The 27243-nt window shown below is 32.9% G+C and overlaps 2 protein-coding genes across 2 annotated transcripts; one reads left to right on the top strand and one right to left on the bottom strand.

Annotated features, from left to right (window-relative positions):
- The first annotated feature begins 4668 nt into the window (after positions 1-4668).
- LOC117930113 (GATA transcription factor 7) lies at positions 4669-22073 on the top strand. The gene is made up of 9 exons (XM_034850581.1): positions 4669-4847; positions 16302-16667; positions 17484-17657; positions 19222-19347; positions 19418-19507; positions 19890-19979; positions 20137-20195; positions 21210-21357; positions 21458-22073. Exons 2-9 carry the CDS (start codon positions 16323-16325, stop codon positions 21527-21529), a joined length of 1104 nt encoding a protein of 367 aa, XP_034706472.1. The 5' UTR covers positions 4669-4847; positions 16302-16322; the 3' UTR covers positions 21530-22073.
- A 667-nt stretch (positions 22074-22740) lies between these two features.
- On the bottom strand, positions 22741-27037 carry LOC117930115 (28 kDa ribonucleoprotein, chloroplastic-like). The gene is made up of 4 exons (XM_034850582.1): positions 26484-27037; positions 26083-26184; positions 23769-24050; positions 22741-23045 (listed from the first exon to the last, which is right to left on the bottom strand). Exons 1-4 carry the CDS (start codon positions 26970-26972, stop codon positions 22980-22982), a joined length of 939 nt encoding a protein of 312 aa, XP_034706473.1. The 5' UTR covers positions 26973-27037; the 3' UTR covers positions 22741-22979.
- Between the last annotated feature and the right edge of the window lie 206 nt (positions 27038-27243).

Raw genomic sequence — 27243 nt, forward strand, 5'->3', positions numbered from 1 at the left:
TATCAAAGTCAATTTGTATGTTAAGTTACAATATCAAGTTATTTTATCAAACATGCAATCGATGATAGGGATGACAATGGGGTGGGTTTGGGATAAAACACTTTTATCCCATTCCCATCCCAATTATATAATTAGTTCTTATCCTCGCCCCAAACCTCAGGACAAGGCTGATTGATGTGTTCCCATCCTTGTTTATAATAAATAAATAAATTAATTAAAAAAAAAAATCTCATTTAGCCTTGTCTTGTCCTATTTTGCTTCAAATGTGTACTTTGTTGGGTTAGGTTCTAACACAAAATCATATGTCAAACACTAAATCTTAGGGTCAACGAATAGTAAACATAAATAATATTAGATTTTGTATATGTCAACAGAGCTTAAACAATTTCATAATTCCATAACTCATTCTTAGTTCTACGAATACTAATTCCAAACTAAACCACTTCACCTAAATATCAAAATGTCTGAGTCCATTCTATACAATCCCATTGGATCTTCATGACTGATGTAAAAGTGTAAAGGTTGAGATTGAAGAGAGAAAAGACAATTGCAAAGAAAAAAGGTTAAGAGAAATTTACGAATAAGAAAATGATATGAGAGAGATATTGAGAAACATATAACATGGAGTAGTAACTTGGTTCTAAGGGAGCTACTAAGGGTGTTCGTTAACTTGAAGCTCACAAAATAGGTTGTGGTTTTAGGGCAAAAGAATTGGGGAAAAAAGTTGTCTACATAGAGAACCTACAAATGAAGGTTGAAACAACTATTTATTTGGAGGGTGAATTGGTAAACTTATATGAGGGGTGGGTCTAAGCGGGTTGGTGCAAAATCCCTAAACCCGATTTGAGATTTGAATAAGTCCTCATACTTGTCCCGTCCCTAATTAACACATTTTTCATACTCATACTAATAGAACTAAGGCATGATAGGTAACTTGTTTAACTTGAGAAATTGCCACCTCCTAGTCAATAACTTATATTAAATCATTCAACAATATTAAATCATTAAAGTTAATTTATTAAACATTTACTCACTTATGTCAAGTCATTCAACCATATTAAAATCATTAAAATTGATTTACTAAATATTATTTTAATTTACCAAATGCCCTCAATCATATATAAAATATGATGAAAAGTCTACTATTTGTTAGTTTAAATAACATAAAAATTAAGCATCAAAACAAATGAACTTAAAAAATAAAATTTTTATCATTGCTCAATTATCTTAATTTTTTTTTTATAGTTGAAAAACTTTCCATGGTCGAGATCTTCGAACTCTCCATGGGGATCCAAAACTTGGCCGTGCTTACTGCACTTATTACAAGCAACACATAGTAATTTAAGATATCAAATGGGTCATAATAATGGAGATGAGAACAATGTGCCCCTATTACATATTTTGATAATCATCTTAACCAATTGGGCAACTTGAAGTACTAAATTATAATTATCTATACTACATATATAAGTACGAAGTGTATAAACACTTTTTTTTTCTTCCAAAAATAGCCTTATCATTTTTATTATATACGTTTATATCCATTGTTTATCATTATTTTTTTAAAAAATTGGGATAATGATTCTCCTTTAAAAACTTAATTTAGATAATATTTCTCTTTTAAAAAATTATCATAATTTTTTAAAATTAAAAAAAAAACTTGATTTAGATAAATTTATCATAATTTAATTTTTAAATTTTAATTTATTCAATAAAAAAAAGAGATTTAAATGAAAATCAAATAAATACATAAATACACAAAATTGGTTTGAATTAATTTGTTTTTTTGAATCCAAATTTTAAACAAAAATATTTCTTTAAGGTGTATTCAATTAATATGATAATGATATATTATTGTTTTAATGGTTATTTCAATTTTTTTGAAGATGTTATAAGTTTTTCATAAAAAAATTTAATATATTGTTATATTAATTGAAATGAATTTTTTATGAATACTTATTTATCAAAATAAATATTAAAAATCATTATTTATTTATTTTATATATCCCATTAAAAAAATATCTTTTTTTCACATCATTTCATTCCCTAAAATGACTTTTTGTACACGCTCATTCGTATCAATTAATTCTATATATATGACTTTTCATATGTACTCATTCATATATGATATCTAGATGTAATTAATTATGATGTTTGTTTTATGAGTTTTTCTCTTAAATTTTTTTTATAATAATTATAATTTGTATTTTGAGTTTTTATTGTGTAAAAAGATTCTTAAAAATAAATTATACTGTGGATTCTAATTATCTTGGTAAATGTTAATGATTATTATTTATTTATTTTATATTCCTCGTGTTTTTATGTTACTTTTTATAATTCCTTTTATTTTTTAAGTTTATTAATTAAAAATTATATTTAAATATCATCAATATTTTATGAATTTAAAAATTATCATGATCTTTTAACTTTTATTTCAAAAGATAATAAATATTAACAAATTAAAACGTAAAAGTCAATTTTTTCATCTCATTAATTTACCCCATAAACATGTTTGTCCTAGTAAATTTTTATATGCTTTTACGTTTCCTTTTATTTATTACTCTTATTTTCTACTCATTTATTAAATTCTAATATGCTTCTACATCTTCCATTGTCTATCATTTTTATTTATATTACTTATTTCATATGAAGTAGTTAATAGAAAATTTTCACAAACTACATGTCCGATCTCACTTTTTCATCTCTTCATATTAGGTAGACAACAACTCAATATATTTTTATGATATTTGAAAAATAGAGGACATGCGAAAAGGATGAAGAATCCTCACTAAAAAATTTGTTGCATAGATATTATATGTCTTGAGAAGTATCTAGATTTTCTTTTTATAATTGTTTAATTATGAATAGGTTGTTAATATAGATTGTTATATTTTTACTTATTTAACATTTCTTATTTTTAAAGATTTGTTAATTTTTAATTTTTAATTTTTAATTTTTTTAAATTTATTATTACCACATATATTCTTTATTTTAGGGAATCAAGATTTTATTATATTGATTCTTTATGGTTATTATTTTGAGATCAATTTTTTTATGTTGATTCTTCATTATAGATCTGATATTTTTTGGGTTTATTCATTTGGTTTATTTTTTGGTCAAACTTGTTATAAGATTCAAAATTTTCCTTTTTTTGAAAAGAATCATTAGTTTTCTTGTTACTTTATTATTATTATTATTATTATTTTGTAAGGATATATATTTGCTTTTGTTTAATTAATTGATTTTTTTTTTTTTTTTTGTGATTTTTTTTTGTTTTAATTCATTGGCAAGCAAGGAGGTCAACACACTTTTCTTGAAAAAAAAAGATCGAAAAATGTAGGTACACGATGGCGATTATATTTATTAATCCAATACTTTAAAATCGTTTAGAACTTTCATTTATATTTGTAAAAAAGTTATGGGTTTTTGTAACATAAATAATAGAAATTTTATTTAGTTTTTTTCCTTTTAATTTATTTGAAGTTTTAAATAATCAAATTAATAGGTTGTGTTTTCTTGAGACATTTGTGAATATTGATGAATTATTTTTAAAATTAATTTATTTTTTATTATCTTTGGATGATTATATAACATACAAAATTGTTTTTTTTTTTTTTTTTTTTTTTGGAAATTGGAAAAACAATTTTTTTTAAATAGATATTTTTTATAATCTTTTTGGGGAGAGGTGAAAAAATTACATTAACTTGGATAAAAGTAATATATTTTTTGTAAAATAATTATATCCATATGTAAAAAATCATATTACTATTAAAATTTTAAATTCGCTTAAATATAAAATTAATATTTATCAAATGCAAAATATCAATAATTATAAATTTAATATTTAAAAATATATAAATTTAAAATATAAACTTTTTCTAATCTAAATTATCATTTCCATTTTAAAAAAAGGTAAATATAACACAACTATAAAAGATTTTTCAAATTAATAAAATTTGTATATATAACTTGTTTGATAAATTTATCTATGCTACATATAAAAGTACAAAATATTTAAATATATATTTTTTTCAAAAATAGCTTTATCATTTCTATTATGTACGCTTGTATTTTATCATTATTATATATTATATATTATATGTAATTAATTTAGATAATGTTTTTGGACAACCTACAAACCAACATCACTGACCCATGTTAAACGCGCATGTGTTTAATTACTAGTAAAAATAAAAAAGCACGAATTAAATATTTTGAAATATAAATGTATAAAAAGTAATTTATATATGAATCAAGTGAAAATAAAACAATTAAAATGAAAATGTTGTTATCATGAATAAAATAATAAAAAATTGATATAAAAGCAATCTAAAAAGTATAATTAATTAATGGATTAAATATAAAATTAATATATTGATGAATATAAAATATACAAATTAAAAAAAAATTAAAATTATTTATTATGAAACTCATAGACTTAAATTTGATGAAGAATCTTATGATTGATTTTGAAAAGCGTTAGAAATTAAAAAAGCTTTATTTTATTTTATAGAGATTGGATATTTAACAATTTTTAAAAAATTATTTTTAAAAATTGGGAGAATTTTTTATAAATCATTTTCAAAATGATTTTTTAATTATATAATATATCATACAAAATTTTAATTTAAAAGCGTTTCTAGCGGTTCTAAAAGAACCGCTGCATAACTGGGTACGGAATTATCATCTCAAAGTGTACGAATGGCAAAATTTGATCATGAGTTTCTAACCGACTGAACTCACGTTCCACAGCCCTTTAGGGTTTCCTTGCCCCATCCCTGTTTACACAGAAGCATTCAATCATTCTTTGTCCTGACGCTTCGTTTTGGTCGAGCTCTTTGTTCAAGGTACTGTTCCACTCTCTATTCCAGTTCAATCGATCGACTTCTACGTTTGATACGATCGTTTGAATGCTGAAAAAATAATGAGAAAATGAAAGAAAATTTTGAATTGTAGAATTCTCACCATGTAGGGATTGAGAAGATAGAAAATTGCACTTTATCTAAGACTTATATGACTCTTTGGTTTGTTGATCCGAGTTTTTTAATTTTATTTTTGTTTTGTATTTTCGGCTGCAAGGAAAGTGAGAGAGATAACATAGTAACTAAAATATGTCTTTTTTTTTTTCTTTCATTTTCTTCGTAACCAACCAGAGGGTCGGATTTCACTCTGAGTGCTTTATAACTTGTGAATGCTATTGCTGGAAATTTTGAATTTTAGGGTTCTCTTTCTATAACCGTGGAACTATTGTTAGTTTGGATGACTGAAATTTTTGTTAGATTAGCGGTCTTTGCCATCTGGGAATGTTCGCTTGCATAAAAATAGATTTAGTTTACATACAGAGAAAATATGAAAAAAAAAAGTAACAAAATTTTGAAAGGAACAATTTTCACAAGCGATGACTCTGGAATACAGAAAAATGCCAATTACAATTCACACTGACTGTTTGGCTTAATTGGTGTGACGGGTGTTTTTGCTTTTTTCATCTTTTTGGAAGGAAAAGATGGGAGATAACAAATTATTGAAAATGGTGTTTTCTTTTATTGCTCTATTTTCTTGGAAACCAAACAGAGGAGTTTTCTCTTTGATGCTTTTAACTTGTGAGTGCTATTGTAAAAAATTTTGAATTATAGGATTTCATTTTGGACTACAACTCAAGCTAGATTTTTTATAAAATAAACTATATGAAAACATTACCTTACATAATTATATATATATATATATATTAGATTTGGCTTGAATATTCACTAATTTGTTTGCTAATTTTACTATGTAAACATAAATGATATCTACTATGTTGCAAGTGAATCCCAATATAAATGGAAGTATTTGGAAGGAAAGGAAGAAAATAAAAAAAAATAAAAACTCTTATCTTAAAAAGAGAGAAAAAAAAAGAATTTTGAAGTGCAAAATAAGTAAAATGAATTTAATTTCATCCACTATAACCCGTGAATAATAAAAATGTGGAGTATGAGGGGAAATAAGTGATGTGGCTGAGGTACATTGGGAAGAAAAAAAGTCCATGAATTCTTCATAATTTTATATATTGTATGGATATGGTTATAGATATAGATGTTTAAACATTGATTGATTTTTTATCAAAGTATTTTTGATAGAAGTGCTGAAAAGTGCTTTTACGAGAATCACTTAAATGAGCCGCCTTATATCTTATGCGAGGATTGAAAGTTGATGTTAGCAATTTTTGGGAGATATTCTTAGGAAAAACTATTTTGGATGCTTGTTACTTTCCAATCACCCACATATTAGAATGCTTTGGTCCCCTCTTGGTGAAGGGAATGAGGAAAAAAGCGATAGGAAATTTCTTTGGTTCTGGAGGGATGTGGGAGTTCTCATTAAAGGCAATGATAATGAGATTTTGGGGGTATAAATGGAGATTGATGCGAGAAGAGGTGAGCAAGGGTTTAAATAGCTCAAATCAAATTAAAGAAGTAGGTAATAAGAACCTGTCCAAGAAAGAAAGTAGTTGAGAATGCAACTAATTGTTAGGTTTTTGCCCTTTTGAGGAAAATTGGAGGCTTGCATGATCCAAATAAGAGCAAAGTGATTAAATCCTTTATGTGGGGGAAAAACCATAGTTGTGAAAGGCGCGTCTTGGCTCCAAGCGGCTTGACGTGACCCTTCGGCGCTTCGCCTGAAGGCAAGCGACGCCCTTTCACAAAGGTGCTGCTTAGGTGCGCAAGGCGCTCGCCTCCAGCAAGGTGCGATGCCGCCCACAGGTGCGCCTTCACCTCCTATCTCTTTCTTCTTTTTCTTCTTCCGGTCTTCTTCTCTGGCGACAAGTTGCAAAGGGCAAAAAGAAGCTTTTTATTTTTATTTTTTTATTAAGTGAGACCAAAACAACATCGTTTTGGACCTTTAATTTTTTTTTTTAAAAGGGTCAAAACGATGTCGTTTTGTTCCCCGTTGTTTTAAAAGAACAGGCCAAAACGACGATGTTTTGGAGCCTGCTTTTTGAAAATAAAAAATAGGCCAAAACGACATTGTTTTGACCCTGTCTTTCATTCCAGCCCATTTTTCTGGTAGTTTTCAACCAGACAACACCCCAAAACATTGCCCTAGCCTCTGCTGTGCTGTGAAGAAGCGATGAGAATGAAGAAAAGGAGGAAAAAATGGAGGAAAAATAGACTTACCTTTCCTAAACCTTGGTGTTTAATGATGTTTTTGAATTGTGGACAAATTTCATGTTTTGGTTTGGAAACTTTGGATTTGGATTTGGATTTGGATATGTATTAGCAATCATGATGCTTTGTTTTTATGCTTGGAGTTCTTTAATTTTATATTTTTTTGTTGATTAAATTGAAGTTTTAGATAATATTTGATGATTTATGTGTTTAAGACAAATAAATGATTATTAAATTTGATTATATTGTATAAAAATATATATGTAAATTAGGGTGCGCCTCACTTCACTAAAGCCCGCGCTTTAGGTGCTTCTTGCGCCTCAAGCTCCAAGAGTACTTTGTGCCTTGGTGTGCCTTGAGCCTTTTAAAACTATGCGAAAAACGCAATTTTGTTTGTTTATAGGAAACAAAAATCAATTAAATAACCCTTGAGAAAGGTAGGAGCTTGGGCTTAGGTTGGAGTTTAGGATAGAGTATAGTGCTAAAAGACATAAGAAGCATCTAAGTTGTCTCTTGAGGCTTAGGCTTAGGCGCAACTTAGGGTGAGCTTGAGTTTAATGAAGCAAAATCTAGGGTGCATGTTAATTTATAAAATATGATCCAAAATTCAATCCAAGTAATAAAGAATTCAAGAATTTAAAAGATGCATCCAACAAAAAACTATTGCAATTATGCAAACTTTTGATTTATTTGGAAATTTCAACAGTAAAAGTGTTAAAAAAGAGAAAAGAAAATAAAAAAGAAAAGAAAAGAAAATAGATGAGGTGGGCCTCTTGGTAGGCAAAGTGCTATAGCTAGGGAATTGTTGTGCCTTGAGCTAGCCTTGCCTTTAACAACTATGGGTGAGGCTATCTTGATGCTAGGGTTTAGCCAAAGGGATTCTATTGATGTGGGGTTGCAAACTCTTGGAATGCTTGGAAATTGAGGTAGGGTAGTGTAGATTTTCTTTGTTATTTATAAATTGTGGATCCAATTTCATTTAGGGGTTCATAAGTATTTAGGGTCTTGATGGGGATGAAGAGAATGGAGATATGGGAGGAGTTGGGCTCCATTAAAGGTTTGTGGGAAGAACATTGTATTTAGTTGGGGAATTCTATGTGATTCAATATCTAGTGAAAAATGAAATTGTAGTCAAATAACATTAGTGATAAGGGAATTCTCAAAATCTACAGAGGAGTTTTGAGTTGGTGGATCCTCCACTAAAAGGAGGTGTTTTTACTTACAATGAGGGCTTGTCTAAACCTCATTTGGGCCACTTTAGGAGGAACAATTTCCTTTGTATCCAAACAATTATTTCCAAGGCCCATCTTAGATTATCTCTTGTTCCTTTGTTTTCTTTTGTTGGGGCTTGGTGTTAAAAGTGGAGGGCTTTGGGGATTTTGACAAGATTTGGTGGTGGAGTTATGAGTTTGGGGCAATCCCAATTTTATACCTGTTAAAAAGCTGAAAAATATGAAGGAACATGTAAAGAAATGATATTGAAAGGTCTTTGACAATGTGTCCCTTTAGGAAAGATGCAACATTGGACAAGATAAGAGGTCTTTGTCAATATGTCCTTCAGGAAAGAAGGAGTTTTGGACAAGATAAGATTTTTAGATGTTGATGAGACAAGAGTTTGAGATGTTAAACAAAGGGAAGGACCTTTTGTCTTAGGAGGATGAGGATAATCCAAAAGCGGTTGATGATAAATTTAGTCATTTAGCCATTTTAGAGAAAATTTCTCGAAGACAAAAATCAAGGCCTCTATGGCTTAAGGAAGAGAATAAAAACATGAAAAAATTTCATTGCATGACTAGTGATTATTGGAGAAAGAATCTTATTTTATTTTTGATAAGCTAGCAAAGAAATGTATTAACAACGTTTAGTAAAATAACACATCACAGTTTTAGAAGGGGCATACGAGGGATGTTATAAGTAGGCTCAAAGAGAATAAGGAATCATTTTCCAAGGCAGTAGATTCAAAGGGTGGGGTTTGTCATTTTTTTTTTTCATTTTATACTTGAGAATCCACAATGTAGGAGTCTTAATTGTCATAGACTTAGGTGTTTCTTAAGCAATCATGCGACACTTAGACAATTGAAGGTTCTAGAAGTTGCAAAGTTAGTCTTTTCCAAATTTAGCTTTCAATGATAAGTAATGATACATGTCACATAAACAAGAGATGAGCAAAGAAGGCAATAATTAGAGAGTTTTGTACTCAAAAGGACTTTACAATGCTTTGGAAGCCCCTAAGTGCTTCGCGCTTTGGCTAAATGAGGCCTTCTCCTATTTATAGGCACATGTGGAACTCTTTACAACCCTTATGTCTCCTTATAATTCTAGAATATTCTATATGTAAAAATTCTATAGAATACTCCACACAACTCTAAGGACTCCTACCCATTTGTAGAGATGAGTAGATGTCTCTAGCTTCTTATGGAAGCTTCTTACCCCCATATAAGCTCAAGTGAGGGGTAATTTTAGTAGGTTGTGACATAATGCTAAGGGTGATTTTATCAATTTCATTGATGACTTGGATAAAGAAGTTTGGAAGTTCCCTTCAAGGAAGAGGAGGTATTTACTACATTTTGAGGTACGGTTGTAGATAACCCATGTAGTGTTGATGACTTTTCAATGGCTTTTTGGTAGGTTTGTTCACTACATTGGGAAGAGAAATAATGGAGTTCTACAAGGGGTTCTATTTGAATGAATCCTTTGAATAAAGCCTTAATGCTATTTTTCTAGTTCTTATCCCTAAAAATGGTGAACAAACTACATTAAAGATTTTACACCAATCAACTTACATGGAGGCCTATATAAACTCATAATAGAGGTGTCAGTGAATAGATTGAGAAGGGTGATCGCGAAGGTAGTGATGAAGTCTCATAATGCCTTTGTTGGAGGTAGACCAATTTTAGGTGCAGCCTTGGTTGCCAATGAAGCTATTGATATAAGGAAGAGAAGCTCTAGGGTGGGCTTAGTATGCAAATGGGATAGAAAGAAAGCCTACTACAATGTAGAATTGAATTTCCTCCTGTTTGTCATGGAAAAAAATGGGATTCAACAAAGATGGATAAGGCATATTCATTTTTTATATCAATAATGACTAATGAAAATGTCCGTATTGGTTAATAGTTACTCCACTCTTTGAGAGAGGCTTTCCTTTTACTTTTAAGTCTAACTTCTTCATAAAAGGTTAGAGTGGCAGATCATGGGAGGTTAATGAGTGTGGAGGTCATTAGCCCTTTCTTTTTAGATGACTCTTTCAGGGATAGGAAGATGATTAATTTTTAAGGCTCATTCATGATGAGCTTCCAAGAAAAAGGAAAACCTATCAAAAAAAAAAAAAAAAAAAAACCTTCCAAGCAAAAGGAAAGGATAATATAGGGTTGAGGGAGGAAAGAAGGGAAGTTTCCAAGTAAAATCTTGTTATAATTCCTTATGTGTTGAGAATTCAAAAGGAGCCTTAGGAAGTTTGGGGTACTTGTGTTCCTTTAAGGATATGTTTTTTTTTTTTTTGCTTGGGAGGATGTGTGAGAGAAGATCCTAACTGTTGATCTCTTTATGAGTAGAGGGTGGAAAAGGTAAAGAGATGCGATCTTTGTAAATTTAATGAAGAATTAATAGATCATCTTACCTAATGTAAGTGAACCAAATAGTTGTGGGACATGTTTTTGGCTATGTTTAGGTTGTGATGAGTATTTCTAGATACATTAAAGAAGCCACTTGTTAGGATAGAAGATTTTAGAAGGATAAGTGGTGTGGAAATGAGGCTTTGTGTGTTTTTTTTCCCTTTTTATTTGCCATAGTGGTTTCAAAAGAGGCACGAGTGGTAGATGTTTGGGGCTCCACGGTTAAGGATGGTGGTTGGAATATGAGTTTCTCTAGGCCTTTTAATGATTGAGAGCTGAATTGTGGAAAAGTTCCTTTCGAGAATCCAAGAGAAGAGGGTGTCCCAAGACTTGGAAGATAAGGTGCTTTGGACAAAATCAAAGAGCGGGATGTTTTTTGTTAAGTCCCTTTATGTTGCTTTGGAGCTAGAAGGTGTAGTCCCATTTACAAGGATTATCATTTGGAGCCCTTGCGTACCTTTAAGGCGGGTTTTTCTCGCTTAGGAAGCATTGTGAGGAATGGCCTTAACTCTGGATTAGGTGAAGAGGAGGGGCTAGGGGGTGGTCTTTAGCAAATTGATATTTCCTTGGCCATGTTGAAAAAGAAACCATAGATCACTTCATTGCGTTAAGGCTAGGGTGTTGTGGTAGTTACTTTTTGCTCTTTTTGGCATGTCTTGGGTCTTACCCTTGTTGATTAGAGAGACTCTCCTTGGTTGGCATGACTGCTTTATGGGCAAGAAGCGCGAAAAGCAATGGAAGACATCCTCTTTATGCATCTTCTAGACAATTTGGAAGGAAAGAAATAGAATTGCTTTTGATAACGAAGAGCTTTTGGTACAAAGATTGAAAAATTCTTTTGTTTGTACTTTCTGGTCTTGGACAAAGTCGTGTATAGATGAAAAATCTCTTTCTCTAATTAATTTTTTTGATTGGTTAGGCTTTAGATGAGGACAGGTGAGATTTTTTGTGGCTCCTCCTTTTGGTAGGTTTTGTCTTTAGGCAACAATTGCATACTTCCTATATGCTTTGGGATGCCTTTTGGGTGCCATTTTTTCTTATTCAACACTATCTTTATTTTGCCTATCCAAAAAAATAAAAAAATAAAATTGAATTGGGCTGGTAATTTGCGTAATAGGGGTATTGTTGTAAAGTTGTTCAAAGCTCGATTCTCTTAGCTTAGATGATTTACTTGTCAATTCATAATTAGTATAATATGCCTTTAGAGGTTGTATTTACTCACACTATGGTGCAAATTCGGCATGAGGATTGTAAAAGGCAATTCAATGCTTCAATTGGAAAATCTTGTAACAAGTCTTGAAACATCTTGGCGCCCTTCTTTAGGGGCTTTTAAGACAATTGCTTTTACCTATCAAAAAGTCTTGAAACATCTTGGCAAGGGCTGTTTTGGATTTAACTCGGCCAAGTAGTACCCTTCTTGATTGATACTTTGAACCTTGCATTTTAATAGTAGGTAGCCTTGATAAAGCAACACATGCTTAGAGAAAAAAAAGGAACAAGAAGATTTTCTACTTTTTGCTGACCGAGATACCTAAGATATGTGAAAAAAAATATTTTGTATTTTTGCCACCCAAGATATTTGAAAGATGTAAGATATGTTTCTATTATTTGAAGTTGTTTGGTCACTTGTAATGAAATTTGGAGTCATTAGGAGCATTAGTGATGGTTGAAGTTCTATGTAGAATATGGTTTGAATTAGTTACTTATTGCTTAAAGATTTACCTATTAAGGAATAAATAGTCTTGGTTTGGAAACTTTGATTTTAATACTTACAATAAGACTCAAGATGATGACATGATGTTATTATTTACATAATTTGGAGTTCTCTTATGTTTCTTTTTTTCTTCTCTTCTTTTCTTTTTCCACCTTTATTTATTTATTTATTTATTTATTTTTTAAGAAATAAACAATTCATTCCATTTAATTACAAGAATATATAAATAAGGATGAGTAGTCCTTAAAAAAAAGGGAAAAACCTAAATCTAACCAAAAATGAGAAAGAGTAGTAGAAAAGAAAGCAAACAAGGAACTACAATGGATAATTACCAAAAACCCTTCAAAATGAAGCAACTCTTTAGACAAGAACCAAGACTACGGTTGATGGAGATAGAAATTCCTCCAATCATACAACTATTTGGCCAAATCCTTAGCTAGATGATCTGATATTTAATTAGTTAAGAAAATCTAAGTGAAGGAGAAACATAAAAGTTTAGCATTTGTTGAGTTATTTGATGCAATCATCCTTCATGCTTCCATGAACCTTGTTTTTACTTTAATACCTAGGAGATCCAATAGTAGAATCTTTGTAAACTATGAGAGTGCACAACCCTAAAGATCTAGCCCAAACTTATTCCTTCTGAAGAGGCTTAAATCTTCGACTCAATTGTTGATCCTAGTCCAACAAGTCTTAGAGAAAGCTCTTAGCATAATACTATTTTATCCCTAATCATGATTGCAATCCCTTGCTACCCGGGTTACCCAAAAAGCAATGATCAAACTTTAGCTTAAGGGCACCTAGTAGTGGAGGTCTCTGCTTAGCTTGCACCTCATCATCACTCCTCCCAGACAAAGAGTAGTATGATTCACCGCAATGGAACTTTAAAAAGACTTTGTTACTAAAGCCACAAAGGAAGATAGATAATGTATAACCTCCTATAAACAACCATCAACCTCATCTATTCAAATGTTTTTGGCATTTCTCTCAAACTAGATTATTAGATCAAAGCAAGATGTGCCACTCTCCACATAACTCTATACCACTTTGTCAAAAGCAAAAGGTGATGTCAAGGTGATATGACTCTTTCTAGCATAAGGCGAAAGGCGAAAAACAAGGTGATAACTTGACTATAATAAGGTGATAAAATATATATATATATATATATATATATATATATATATATATATATATATATATATATATATATATATATATATATATTTATCTATTCGATACTTAACCAATATAAGTGTTATCTTCAACAATTAGCACTATTAATTTTTCATTGCTTATGATGTCTTATAAAGTTAACAAAATAGTAATAATTATTCAAAGCGTTAAATATTATATCCTATATCATAAAAAACATCATATTGTTTAGAGATATTCATCTTGTCTAAATGCATATTCTAATTTTTCAAATATCTAAAAAGCAAAATAAAAAACAAAATAAGAGATTGAACATTCTAGAGAAGCTCTAGGCATCGTTGAAATTAAAATTGTCATCACTTCCATCAAGACTAGATTGATAGGCCTATCTTATTATCTTTATGATTGATAATATAATATTTCATCTTATACTTTGTTTAATCCAATGCTAGATTGAATGAAATTATGATTGAGGTATGTTTAATCTTAACTCATGGTCAAAGGCTATCGCCTCTATGCTTTGTGCCTTATCCCAAGGTGATTGCCTAGGCGTTGCCTCTTTGAAGTAGCCTTGCCTAGGTCTTTAAGAAGTGACCTTTATCTGCCTTGCCGGGCTTGATGGCCTAGGTGATCTAGGCAATCGCCTTTGATAACACTGATCTTAGTAGACCTGTGGACTCTTGAAAGGCAACAATCATCATGTCTACCAAAATCCTGGGAGGGACCAAATTGATCCTTACAAGTGACCAAGGAGGATGAATTGTTTGCCATTTTTTTGTGAAGGTGTCACACTTAATTACTCCCGTTTTTTTTTTTTTTTTTGTAAAGATAAAACAAATTCTATTCTCTCCTATTTACTACCTAGTATAGCAATGAAGAATCAAATTATTACTCTATTTATTCCTTTCGAGAGTAGGAGATTAATGGATCTCAAGATAAAATAAAGGTTGGGGAATTTAGTCCAAAACAGTCCATTGCTCATTTAAAAAACTCTTTTGTTCCTCGCTAATCAAAATAACAAACATGAGACAAAAAATCTGGAAGATCCTCAGCAATAGCTTTCTAATGACAATGATTCAACCATTTGCCTATGATTTATGTTGCAAAAATTGTAATCGAGTTTTTCTTGTTTTGTTGCAAAGTGCTTTGGGTAATTGTTCGTTGTTTCATTAACTGTCTTACATTAATAGTAAAATTTCTCGATTTTCTTCTTCATGTATTTCTTTTTAATTAGTTACCTTCATGCATATGTAGTTATGTTTGCAAATTATTATTATCATTTTTCACGGGTAAACTTTTTTTTTCTGGGTCCTCACTAGGACTCGATCCTAAACCTCGCACAACCTCACCTCAACCACTTGCCACTTGAGCCAAGCCTCAAGTGTAGAGTTATTTTTGTAAATTTGTAGCACACATTAACATTGGTGTTAGTTTTCAATGAAGATATGAGATGTTTGGCATGGAACCCTGAAGACAATGGATTAGTGCCAAAAATGGTGCTGGTGTATGGCATGGCAAAGGGAAAGTTGAATTAGGAGTGTCCTTGTTTCTTAGCTTTTAAGGTGTGTATGTGTGTGTGTGTATATATATATATATATATCTAAGTTTAGGAAATAAACAGAAATAATATTTGAACTTTATATGAAAACCTTTATTTCAAGAACGTAGAGAAATATATTACTAATTTTGTGAAAAGATATTGAGGTTAAAAAAGGTAAATATATTAATCCTTATATATTATATATGTATGTAAACTTTAAATGCATACATTTTGATAAAGCTACAAAATAAGTTTTCTAACTTCGTAAATTTTTAAGTATTAGTTCTATGTTCCAACTAGTCTGCTAATAAATACTGTTACACCAAAATCTTCAAGTTCCTAACAGTGCCGAACCAATATATGTAGAGCAGTTATGATCATATACAAGTTTAACGTTATATTCACATGGACTATTGACATATGTGTGTTATGTGCTATGATCAATGTTCTACATTTTAAAGTTTGTTACCATCCTCACAAGAACTTCAAAAATGGAAAACTAATAAATTAAACACACATTTTCATTCTTCCATCATTATTAGTCTTGTCAGCATCAAATCATCCAAATGATATATATCTTTAATTCAACTAATACCTTCTCAATATTCGTTGGAATAATAATTACACTCAAACATTAATTTTTTGCGAGCGCCTTTGGCGACATGCGCACAATAGTTTCTGTATAGTATCATCCCTCTCCCTTCCTTTAATTTTTATCATCCATTTTTAATCTTTAGGTACAGCTTAAACAGTAATAAAATAACCTTAGGGCCTATTTTAACTTGCTCATACCTCAGACCTTGGGTTGTTTGGAATTCAAAGTGCAATAATAATTGTCATGCATAATCAATAAATGTCATGTGTAACCACCATCATTGTGTGTGTGTGTATAAAATGCACTAAGTTCTGATAAGCACCTTTGATTTTATATAACTTTACATGAAAAAAGTGTTATGTTATATGTATCATATCTGTATCATAATTTTTTGACACCTTCGATATATAATGTTTTAATTTGCAACACCATTTTTCCTTATAGAAGGAGGGAAGGCTTGTATTGAGCCCTTCCCTTAATTACTTATCACTAAAGACTCAGGATTGTGTTCTAAAATGTGCTGATAAACTATTGTTTTCATTTGCAGTGTTGGGGGTTTCCCTTTCACATGTCAGAAGGATCAAAGCGTGTGGTTGCTTCTGCTGAACACAATAAAGTAGGACCAAATTACTTTGGTTTCTATGTGCGTGAAGTAGCAGAGTTACTCTCGCAAGATAAGGATTTTCTACCTTGCTCTTCCCAAGCCTCTGAATTATCTGCAAGAACAGGTGGAGAAGTTAGGGATGGGGATAAAATAAAGCATGGTTGTGATGGTAAAGAGGCCAAGAGCTCTTCTAGTTCTGGTTCTTTGTTTAGTAATGGCATTGGAGCTGGGATTTCAGATTTTAAAAATGAGAGATTGAAAGCATTGCTCAGGCAGAGTGTGACTTCTCTGACACAGGAAGTTGATGAGGTAAATTAATTACATACACCCATTCATTCATATAGGTAAATTTAATTATATTCCCCTGTTTAAAGCATAGATGCGCAGTATGAGCAAACTTCCCTTGTGTTTATTTTGGACTATATGACAAGAGACAAATCACATTTCATTTTATGATGAGGAGCATTCTGGTCATGCACTCTCAAAAGTTCATTCCTTTGTGCTCTTCTTGTTTAGTGCGGAAAGTTTATGGATATGACATCCTTCTCTTAGATTTTGTTGATTGGTTGGGTTGTAGTTAAGAAGAGGTTTTAATTTAATTTATTTTGTTTTAATATTTTGTTCTCTTTCTCTTTTCTTCTATACTGTTTTGGTGCATCCCCCTTCCTTTCTCTTTTAAGTAGGTGCTTTTAATAAATTAATCTTTGCGTTTTTTTTTTATTTTTTATTTTTTCAAATAAAGAAGCAAACTCCGGTTACTTGTAGGTTCCTGGAATATGAATTTTTGAAGATTGGTTATTTAATGTTTGGCATGTCTTTGAACAATGAAATGACCTATGGAATGAGGCATACTTTTTAAGTTCATTAGTTTGGTTTCATGTGATCCACTCAGAAGTATGAAAAGGTTAAAATCTGTTAACTATTTTATTGTCAATATAAGACTGTTTTTACATGTTAACCTTGAGGACGCATTTTTATTTCCTGCAGGATGTGAAAAACATTCTGATGAAAACTGTTTTTTTCTTTTTTTAAATTATTGAACCCTATAATTCTTATATGTCACATGTTGGATACTTTTAAGAATCTTAATGTTTCAATATTCATCTATATGGCATTTGGAAGCAGATGCTCGATCCTGTTCTAGCTATACGTCAGATACAAGCACATTTAAGATACAAAAAGCATCAATCCCGTAATTCGAATGGTGAATCTGATGGTTGTGCAGGGCAATTTCCCTGTAAGAAGCGTAAGATGTCCTCTCCAAATGCTAGTCATATCAGTTGTGGATCTAGTAGAGAGGTTAGCCTTTTGTGAACTCTTTATAATGATAATTTCTATTTCTGTTTAAATATTTGTTTAACACACACACACATACACACCCCTTGATGGTCCACAACTATATTTCTAAAATTATAAGCCAAATTACCCTCAGAACCTTGATGGAAGTGCTCATACTCTCTGCTTTTGAAAGATAGTTCAAGTTTATTCAGTTGGTTGTGTGGAACCCATAAACTGATTCTATTCCGCCTCTTGTTTGATATTAACTTGACAAGATTTAATATGGTTTTTGGTTGATTACAATGATAATTGGAATTATATGAAATAAACTTCTTTTTAAGCTGAACTCTATATGCACCCAAGAATGTCTGTAAACATCATTATATAGATGAAAGCATTTAGTTAGATCTTCAAATCTAGTAATATGTATTTCTCTAATTGACTTTAATAGACTAGGCACACGGCTCAAATTATGTTTAGATGTGGTTCCTTGTTTTTGTTGTTTTATGCATCTGATGTTGCAGATGTCTTTTGGATGGTCTACTTAAACAACTAATTAACTGTCTGTTGGATACATTTCTTATTTTCTGTTTTTAAAAACATAAAGTGGTAGTAACTCCTATAAAATGCAAGAACTCTTGCAGATGTACCTTAAAAAGATAATGGTTTTTAAAAACCATTTCTAAAAAATTGAGGTATTGAAAAACTTTTACCACCTCTAATTTGAAAAATTTTAGAAACAATTTTTAAGAACATAAGGTAAGTTCACACCTTTTGTTTAAAATTTAAAAATAGGAAGTGCGTCCTAATGACACCTAAGTTATTTTGGAACTTTGAATTGAACCTGTTGAATATATGTTGGCAATAATCATCATAATTGAATTCTGATTAAAAAAAAAAAAAACAATCATCCTAATTGAAAACATGCATTTGATTACGTATTTTAATACAAAACTGAGGGATCATTGCTTAAGATAAAACAACATAGAAAGATAGAAGAGAATCATTAGAATAGTTGCCCTGTTCTTTCATTGATGTTCTTTATATGAATATGTATGTATAAGCTTAGTGGTTTTATTTTTGGTTAGAGTTCTTGCTGCTTTATTAAAGCTATTAAAGTTTTTTGTAGTGGCCACGTGCGAAAATTATTTTTTGATGTTTTCTCATGTGTGATTGTGGTAGCTAAAGGTTCATGGAATGCTGACATAATGAGAGAAGTCATTGATATTTCAAGAGTATTAAACTGCCTTTTATTTTGTATTATTTGATCCGCAATTCAAAGGCTGATTTCCAGGAAAAAAAAAGTCATCTAAAGTTGAAGCTTTGACTTTGGATGACTTCTAGGGTGAATGTTGTTCCCCTCAGCAATAACATTCTATTGTTTCTTTGCTTTTGTTCCTCTACTTGCCTCCATTTGTTCAGTGAAATTCCCTTAAGATTTCCGACAAATGGTTGTTTGTTAATAGTGATCAATTTTTTTCTTATTTTCTAGAGAATGAAGCATGCAAAGCTTGATATGAAACTGAGCAAATGTTGAGATTCCTCTCTCTCTCTCTCTTTCTCTCTCCCTTCTTTAAATATATAGGGTTCAGCATTTGAGTGCGTGGATGGGGCTTCTTCGGAAAAAAGAAAATCCAATATTGTCAAAAGCTGTGCTCATTGCCACACTACAGAGACCTTGAGGTGGCGAACTGGTCCAGAGGGGCATAAGGTGACTATCAATTCTGTTTTTACTCCATTATATATTGTATACATTATTTATTTTGGTTCTCCATTTTCAGTCTCTATGTGATGCTTGTGGAATCAGACTTGAAAAGCAAAGGGAGCCTCTTTTTTGTTCAAATACAGGAGCTGAGAAAGAAAATGGAGAAGTAAGAACAATCAACTTTGATGTTTAGATCTTAGATAGATTTGCTGGATTTGGAATGTTCAATATTGTGCAGTGGTCAGTGGTAGAGGAGGTATCAGAGGGTTGGAGAGGAAGTGGCATGCAATAGGCCAGTAACTTCCTCCTTGCTCCTCCCTCCCTCCTCTGTCCCTCCAACTGTCTCACTAGAGTTTCAGCTCAGTATGGTTACAGCTCTTCTTCTGTGTATAATTGTTATTCACAATAATTCTGTTACTTCTGTTAAAGACAAAAGAATACTTCTATTGGCTTCTAAATTAAAGTCAGTTTATGTGTACACATTTGGGCTTTATGGTTGGTCATGGAAAACTTATGGATGTGGGTGGCCTTAATTTGTTTTGTCCCAGGTGAATGACGATCTGAAGATCCTTCTAGAGAATGATTGCTCACTGGTTGAGGAGAGAGTGAAGAAATATTCGGATGAACTATCTGGAACAGTAATATTCCAAAAATTCATTCTTTCCCAAACTCCAAAGCATTTCTTATCTTATTGTTCTTACTTATGGCTACAATGCCAACTATTTTGTGGTTTTCATGCTGGCCTTGAATCAGAAATTCGTATGCTGAAAGTTTCTTTTTTATTTTTTTTTTCAGCTAGGGCTTATGGAGCAGCAACTTGAAGAACTTCTGGACACTGTAATGTGCCAGTGCAGGTACATTGCTTCGATTTCATTGAACTTGTTGAGGGGAAGCTTGATTGGTTTGTCCCCTTTGTTCTCAACTGAAAAGGCATATGGGTTTATGCATGTAAAATATATGCCCTCTCAAAGCTTTTGGCTATAAAGGACTGGTGGTTTTATAGGAAAATGGAAAGCGCAAACCTTATAGTTGGCTGGCATGATTGGTTCTAGAAGTCCATGCCAGCACTTCTCTCGTGCAAATATAAAAAATTACATTGACTTTTTGGAAGACATGTGACGTGATTTAGCAGCCTTTGACAGTCGAGCTATGACTCAAGTGGGTTAGCTCAGGCCAAAGCCAGTCAACCCCAAGTGAAGGGAATCATTAGGTTTCAAACAGCTCAAATCAAGTATGATCTGAATATTTCCATAGTGGAATTATAATATTCTCTAGGATGTCCCATGTATGGCTTGAGGTTTTTGTTTTGTTGCTTCCTGGAATAATATTATTCCATGGAATGCCCACCTTGTGCCTTAAGGTTGTTGTTGCATGAGCTCTGGGTGGAAGAGAGCTTCAGACACGAGAGCCAGTGGATTCCATTCAAGCTGACCAACCCCCCCAACAACTAAATTAAACAAGGAATGGGATTTAATGAGAGTTAAGTCAGAACTCAGCTGCTTGGGATATATGGTAGCCCAGATATTTTCCGTGACAAAACTTGCGTTTGTTTTACGTTTGACCGGGTGTGTATCTTAACTCCTTAGCATTCCACGAAACACAAGATGGAGAAATTTTACCTCCTTCGGGCTCCTGCGGGCTCATCCGTTAAGATGCATTTGCCTTCTGTCATACTGTCCCGTAGATGGTGCCATTTTTTAATGTGCATTTTGTAATTATTTATTTTCTGATAGTTTTCTATCTGTTAATTGACTGCTATTTGTCCCTTAATGACTGGCTTTGCTTACATCTGTGAATGACATGCCCCAGTGCCTTGCTTTTTAACTTGACTGAATCAGTAACACCAGAGATCTTAACTTAAATTGCAGGCCAATGACCCGCCGTGAGAAGCAACAGCTTCAAAAAATGATTCAGAAGCTACCTCCAAAAAATCTTGAACGTGCTGTGGAAATTATCCAGCGTGGTAAGCCACCAGAAATACACTCTGATGAAATCCATGTCAATCTGGAAAAAGAAGTAAGTAAAAACCATCAAGTTATGATTGCCTATATATATATAGAGAGAGAAAGATCTTCACCAAGCCAATCATGCCAATTTTGTGTTGTTATTTGTATAGGATAATGCAACATTGTGGAGATTGTATTACTACGTTGAAGCAGTTGAAAAGGCTAGGAAGCTTTCAAGGTAGCTCCACTGAATTAATCTGTATCAGGGCGAGAGGGGGCTTTCCCTTGCTGAACTCTGAAGTGCGTAGCCTCAACTTAATTTTCTGAAGATTGATTACAGAAGAGATGATGGGAGCCTCTCACACCAATTTTCAGTACTTGAGTAAATTTACAAAATTACATGCAAATCGACCTGGTAAAAATGATACTAAGAGAACCAAGGGCAAAAGGTTCAAGCATACCCCATTTTCTCAAGGAATTGGGATATAAGGTTCTGCAGCATGTAGGTAGGTCTCGGCAGTTGAACTCTTCATTTCCCCTTTGTTCATGATGTCTAGTACTTCAGATATTCATACTGTAAATTTTTAAACTCAAAGACACAGGCGTTTTCACGTTCAAGTTCAGGCATTGGTTAGCTAAACATTTAATGTAGGTGTGGCATGCAATTCTCTAGGGTTGCGGAATGAGTTAAACAATGTATAGCGTGGGCGAGATTTCATGTAACTTTCATACTAGAAATTAATCGCTGAAGTGGATTTCTAACTAATGTTTCTTTTTCTTTTCTAATTTACTTGGATCATGTTGAAATTGTGTATCAACTATGGGAGGCAATGTAATCCCCGGCAAAAAATAAGATTCATTGCAGCAAGTAATATAGTTTCTAAGCATATGCTATGCATTTTATGAGAACCAAACATAGGCTTAAAAGAATATAATTTTGTGTTAATTGGACGCAGGGCATGCATAATGTCACCTCAATTTGATTAAACCAACTAGTTGGGAGTTGACAGGCAAACAGGGAACAAGATACATTGTTTTTCTTGTATCTTGCCAGGTTCTTTGGAAATCCATTAAGGTAAATGATTCAACTCCAATTGTTTTAAGCACCATCCCCAGTGCACAAGTTGGTCAAATAAACTGCAGTGCCCAACCAATTCAGCAGAGGACCTTCATTGTAAGCCCAGGGTTGGGGGAAGACAGATTTTTGTGTTCAAAAAATATTGTGCAATATTTCATTTTCCTAGCAGTTTCTCATCCCCAGAAATGGGAACTTAAGCCAACAACATATCAACAGTGTTATTGGTTTCAGTACAAGATTTGATTATCTAATGAGATTAATTGGATCATTGCACCAAGCTGAATAAATATCAGTTTGGTAGAAATTTTTGGAAACGTTTTTAACATTTCTAACATTAAAAAGATAAAATTTTTTAAGTTTTAAAAAAGCTAGAAATACTTCCTAGAATCACTGTCAAATGCATTCTAAATGTAATCACAAGAAAACTTGAGTAGCTTCCAACTCCTAATACAAAACTTGCCGTTACTTTGAGCCTTTTTTTTTTCCCTTAAAAAAGGTAATTATAAATAATAAAACAGAGAACATAAAAAGTGCCTTAAGATATCTTCTGTCAAAAAGGAGACACTGGACCTTTAAGTGTTCAGGTAAACCTCTCAAAAAACAACCTCCAGAAATTAATAGGAGCCACGCCTCGGCCGTTCCTCTGCAACATTTACTCTGATTGCCCTGCCATCCAAACTCTGAAACACCAAGAAATGTAAAATCAGGCTGTATGTTTACTAAAATGAGAAGCTGGTAAATCACTAGCCCCAACAGATCAATTGTTGTGATCAAATGAAAATAGCAAGCCCACTTAAGTCTTAAAATATATAATAGAAACAAATCAAAGAAGTTCTTTGCTGAATGTCATTCTAACTATGTTTTACTTGTTCACTTTGAACATGCTTCTATTTGAACTTGGTCTCTTCATATGAAAATTAATACCAGAAAAGCGGAAAAAGAATCTTCAGTTCAAGGTGTCTGCAAGAATCAGCAATTACTCGCGGTCCTTTATTGTGTTTTATTTTTAATTTTTCTCATCTTTTCCACTTTCCATAATTCAAAAGGGCCAGGTTAAAAGCTTCTATTGAGTTTAAAGCCCTTAACAATGCTGAACTACCATAAGCTGTTACAACTAAGTTTTACCCAGGTTAATCGGTAGGAAATTCAAGACTCTCCTCCATTTTTGGGTGGAATCCCCGAATGATATCTTCAAGGTTGCATTGATATCCATAAAGAGATTGCATCCTTCTGACCACCAAATTTTTATGGACTGCTCTCTGAGCATCAAATAGGGCTGTGATAATTTCACTAGACTGACTATTGACCTCTGCGTGGTTCCTAGCTCTCTAAGTATGGGTTTCAATTGAGAGGAAAATAGAAATTTCAAAACTTATATATGAAACAGGAGGCATGCATATAACCTGTCCATCAAGAGCAGCGATGGCATCATTCAGTTCTGTCTCACTGGACATTGTCACAAAGCCAAATCCACGTGAACGTTGAGTGTCTCGGTCATAGACTACCCTGGCATCGACCACCTTACCGTGCTCACTGAACACTTGCTCCAGACGAGCATCATCCACTTGCCACGGCAGGTTGCCAACATAAATTCTGAATGAAGGTTCAAATGCTCGCGGAGGTCGTTCTGGACGTGACCCTCTTGGAGCAGCCTTATTGACGGTCAAAAACCTTCCATTTAAATCCTGTTCAGAATAAATGAAACTCTCACATCCCGATAAAATTACAGAAGTGCAAACTTACCAAGCATGCATGCATTCTAAATTAAGAAATAGAGCATTTTAATCATTCATGGGGTAGCCTCCCAAGTTAGATGCTATAGATGCAAAACTAGAGAGACAGAGAGAGAGAGAGACCCAATAAGGGTTTATCCTACAAATATATTACCATATTTTACCTTATTTCAATGAAATATATTAGCCTATATTATCATATTTCAATTGTCGTCATGACTCATGCACATCCACTTTGGGGCTGCACAACTGAAAGGTCTCCATAAAAAGGCATTGGAGATGCCCACTGCAGTAACAGGTAATCAATGGTGTTCTCGTGCTACTCCAAGAGACCTTGATGCTATAGACTAGAGCTCTATTGGTCAGCTAGCACTGCTCAACAAAAGGTTGGGTTTTGGAACTCAGAAAATACAGTCAAGAAGATATAGCAGCCATGTGCTAAATCTATACACTTTGGGTGGTTTATCTTCCATAACTCTTTAAAGGTTATCACTTGATAGAGATAAGTTGAATAGTTTGGAAATAAGACAGTTAATATCACCCCTCATAAATCCCTCTTAGTTTGTAAGAACATTGAGTTTATCTACAACATTTCTCTTTAAGAACCCTCACATACTTTTCCGTTCACCAATCTTTGTTTCCAATTGCAGTTAGCTTTGCTGCTGTTGCAGAAATTTCTCTTAAAAGCATCAAAGAATAGATGGGAAAACATTAATCTGACCAACCTCAGTTGAGAAGTACTATACAACCCATGAAAACAATGCTGTTGGGTGACAATGGATGATAAGAGTTAAAAGATATAGTCAATCCATTGCCTGGACCAATTACCGAATAAAAGTTTGCTATCAGATGAGGTAGTTATGAGCATAGTTTTAAAAGGTGCAAGGTGCAAAAAGTCTCCAATGGTTTAGGTGCAACACAAGGCACACTTGAGTGAAGTGAAATGCTACTTATGATGCATATCAATTTTATAAGATATGATCCAAAATCCAATTCAATCAACAAAAAATTTAAGGTTCCAAACATTTAAAAAGGACATTCAACAAAAATGAAATGAAATTATAAAAATTTCAAAATATAGTTAGAAATTTAAAGAATAAAAGTGTATTAAAAAGAAAAAGTAGAGTAGACTAGGCATGCCTTGATAAGCGAGGCACTATAACTAGGGAGTGATTGTGCCTTGAGCCTAGGCATGCTTAAGCGCACTTTTCACAATTATGGTTATGAGTATAGACACTCATATGGATTATTCCTTAAAGGTGGGACTTGCCCTCCAGCACATGCATGTGAGAGGTCTATGCTCCCATAGACTAAGCTATTCAGGATCTCAATAAAAGTGGTGTCCTTAGCAAAACATTTGTACCGCCAGTTCAAAGTAGGTTATAAAGAAACTGAGATAATCTGGTCTGATGGACCAAATTTGATTATTACTGTAGTAACTTAAAGGATGCATAAAAGGGAGACCATAAATTGCACTGCCAGAAATCAACTCAATCTAGAGTCCTTATCTCAAACAAGATCTCAAAAGATTAACATGCCACATTTACTACTTTTTTTTTTTTTTTTTATAAGTAAGGAAAGTATTGTACTATGAAGACGAACTAAAATAGCAACCCAAGATGTACAGGAAAGAAAAGGAAACACTCACCCCTAACATGCCGCATTTACTACTTAGTAAACCTTGTGTAAAAAATTGAAAGTTTCAACTCCATATAGGCTTTTACCAATTGAAATCTTACAACTAAAGCTTCTGTTCATCTTCTTGTTAGGCTTACATATAATAGATCACAGACAATTAACATGCAGATACAACATTATGAAAACTACATACAAATTGGAATGTCGAATTCCATATAGGCCCTCACAAATTGAAGTATTGCAATTAAAGTATCATCTTCATGCTTTGTTTCACTTCCCCACCACCCACCCACAGGAAACCAGAAAACAACAAAGTAACATGATTGATAGAAAACAAGCAACTTACATATCGGTTGAACATCTCCACAGCCTTTTCGGCTTCTTCAACAGTGCTCATTGTTATAAACCCAAACCCACGACTCTGATCTGTTTCTCTATTGTAAATTACCTACAAATAGAAAAAGAAAAACATCAGAACCCCAAATGCGAAGAAAATCCCCTATGCTCCAATAATTAAGAGAGACTGGAGTCCATTTCCTTACTGAGAAAAGGAAATGAATTTTTTGGGGCCTTTGATTTTTCATCATATGGGACTCAAGAAATCATAATACTCTACTCAACCAAAATGAAAAATAAATACATATAATTAAAAAAACGATTACTTTCTTTCCTTCTCCCCAATTTTCTCATCAACCAAAGAGGCGCTAAGCACAACCGAAAATAAATAAATAAAAATAAAAATTTTACCTCTGCAATCTCCACAACTCCAGCCTCGTCAAAAAGCTGAGCCAATTTCTCACTATCAATATCATAAGGCAAATTCCCCACAAAAAGCTTAGCCTCCTCAGGCGGCTCACTGAAAGTATCTTCACTCCCTTCACTCTCTTCTCCATCTTCCCCAACCTCACCCTCCCAAGCTTCCTCAGAGCCAGAAGCCTCAATCTCTTCCCCTCCTTCACTGTCCCACGTCAACCCACCCTTCTCTTCCTCCTCCTCCTGCTGAGCCCAGTCCGAGGTCTGAGCCACAAATGGGACCAAAGTGGTCGGTGAAGTCTTGGTTTTGAGGGAGACCCATGAAGAGGAACACGAGCAGGAGAGGTGAAAGAGTCTGACGGGCTTTGGTGGGAGTGAGAGGAGCGGGTGTGGGGTTTTGGTGGTGAAGAGTGTAGTTGGTACAGAGGTTAAGCAGCTTTCTGCCATTGAAAATGGCTTCAAGAGAGCATTCGAAGAAGCCATAACCCTAGAGAGAGAGAGATGGAGAAGATAAGGAGTTGTGAAGGGAGAGGGAAGGGGTTTGGCTTTGGGTCACAGCGGGCTTAGGATATGGTCCAAATAGGCCAATTTTGCAGGCTTAGATATTTTATTTTTTTCAAAAAGCAAAAAATTATCTGGTGTTTTAAAAACATATGTATTTCTTTGCAATCTGACCTGAACGAGGATAATATAGTAATTTTGAATCTGTTTCTCCTACTGCTTCTAGGGTTAATATGTTGAATAGTTAAACTGC

Source organism: Vitis riparia, chromosome 14 (assembly GCF_004353265.1).
Source record: "Vitis riparia cultivar Riparia Gloire de Montpellier isolate 1030 chromosome 14, EGFV_Vit.rip_1.0, whole genome shotgun sequence".
NCBI lineage: Eukaryota > Viridiplantae > Streptophyta > Magnoliopsida > Vitales > Vitaceae > Vitis > Vitis riparia.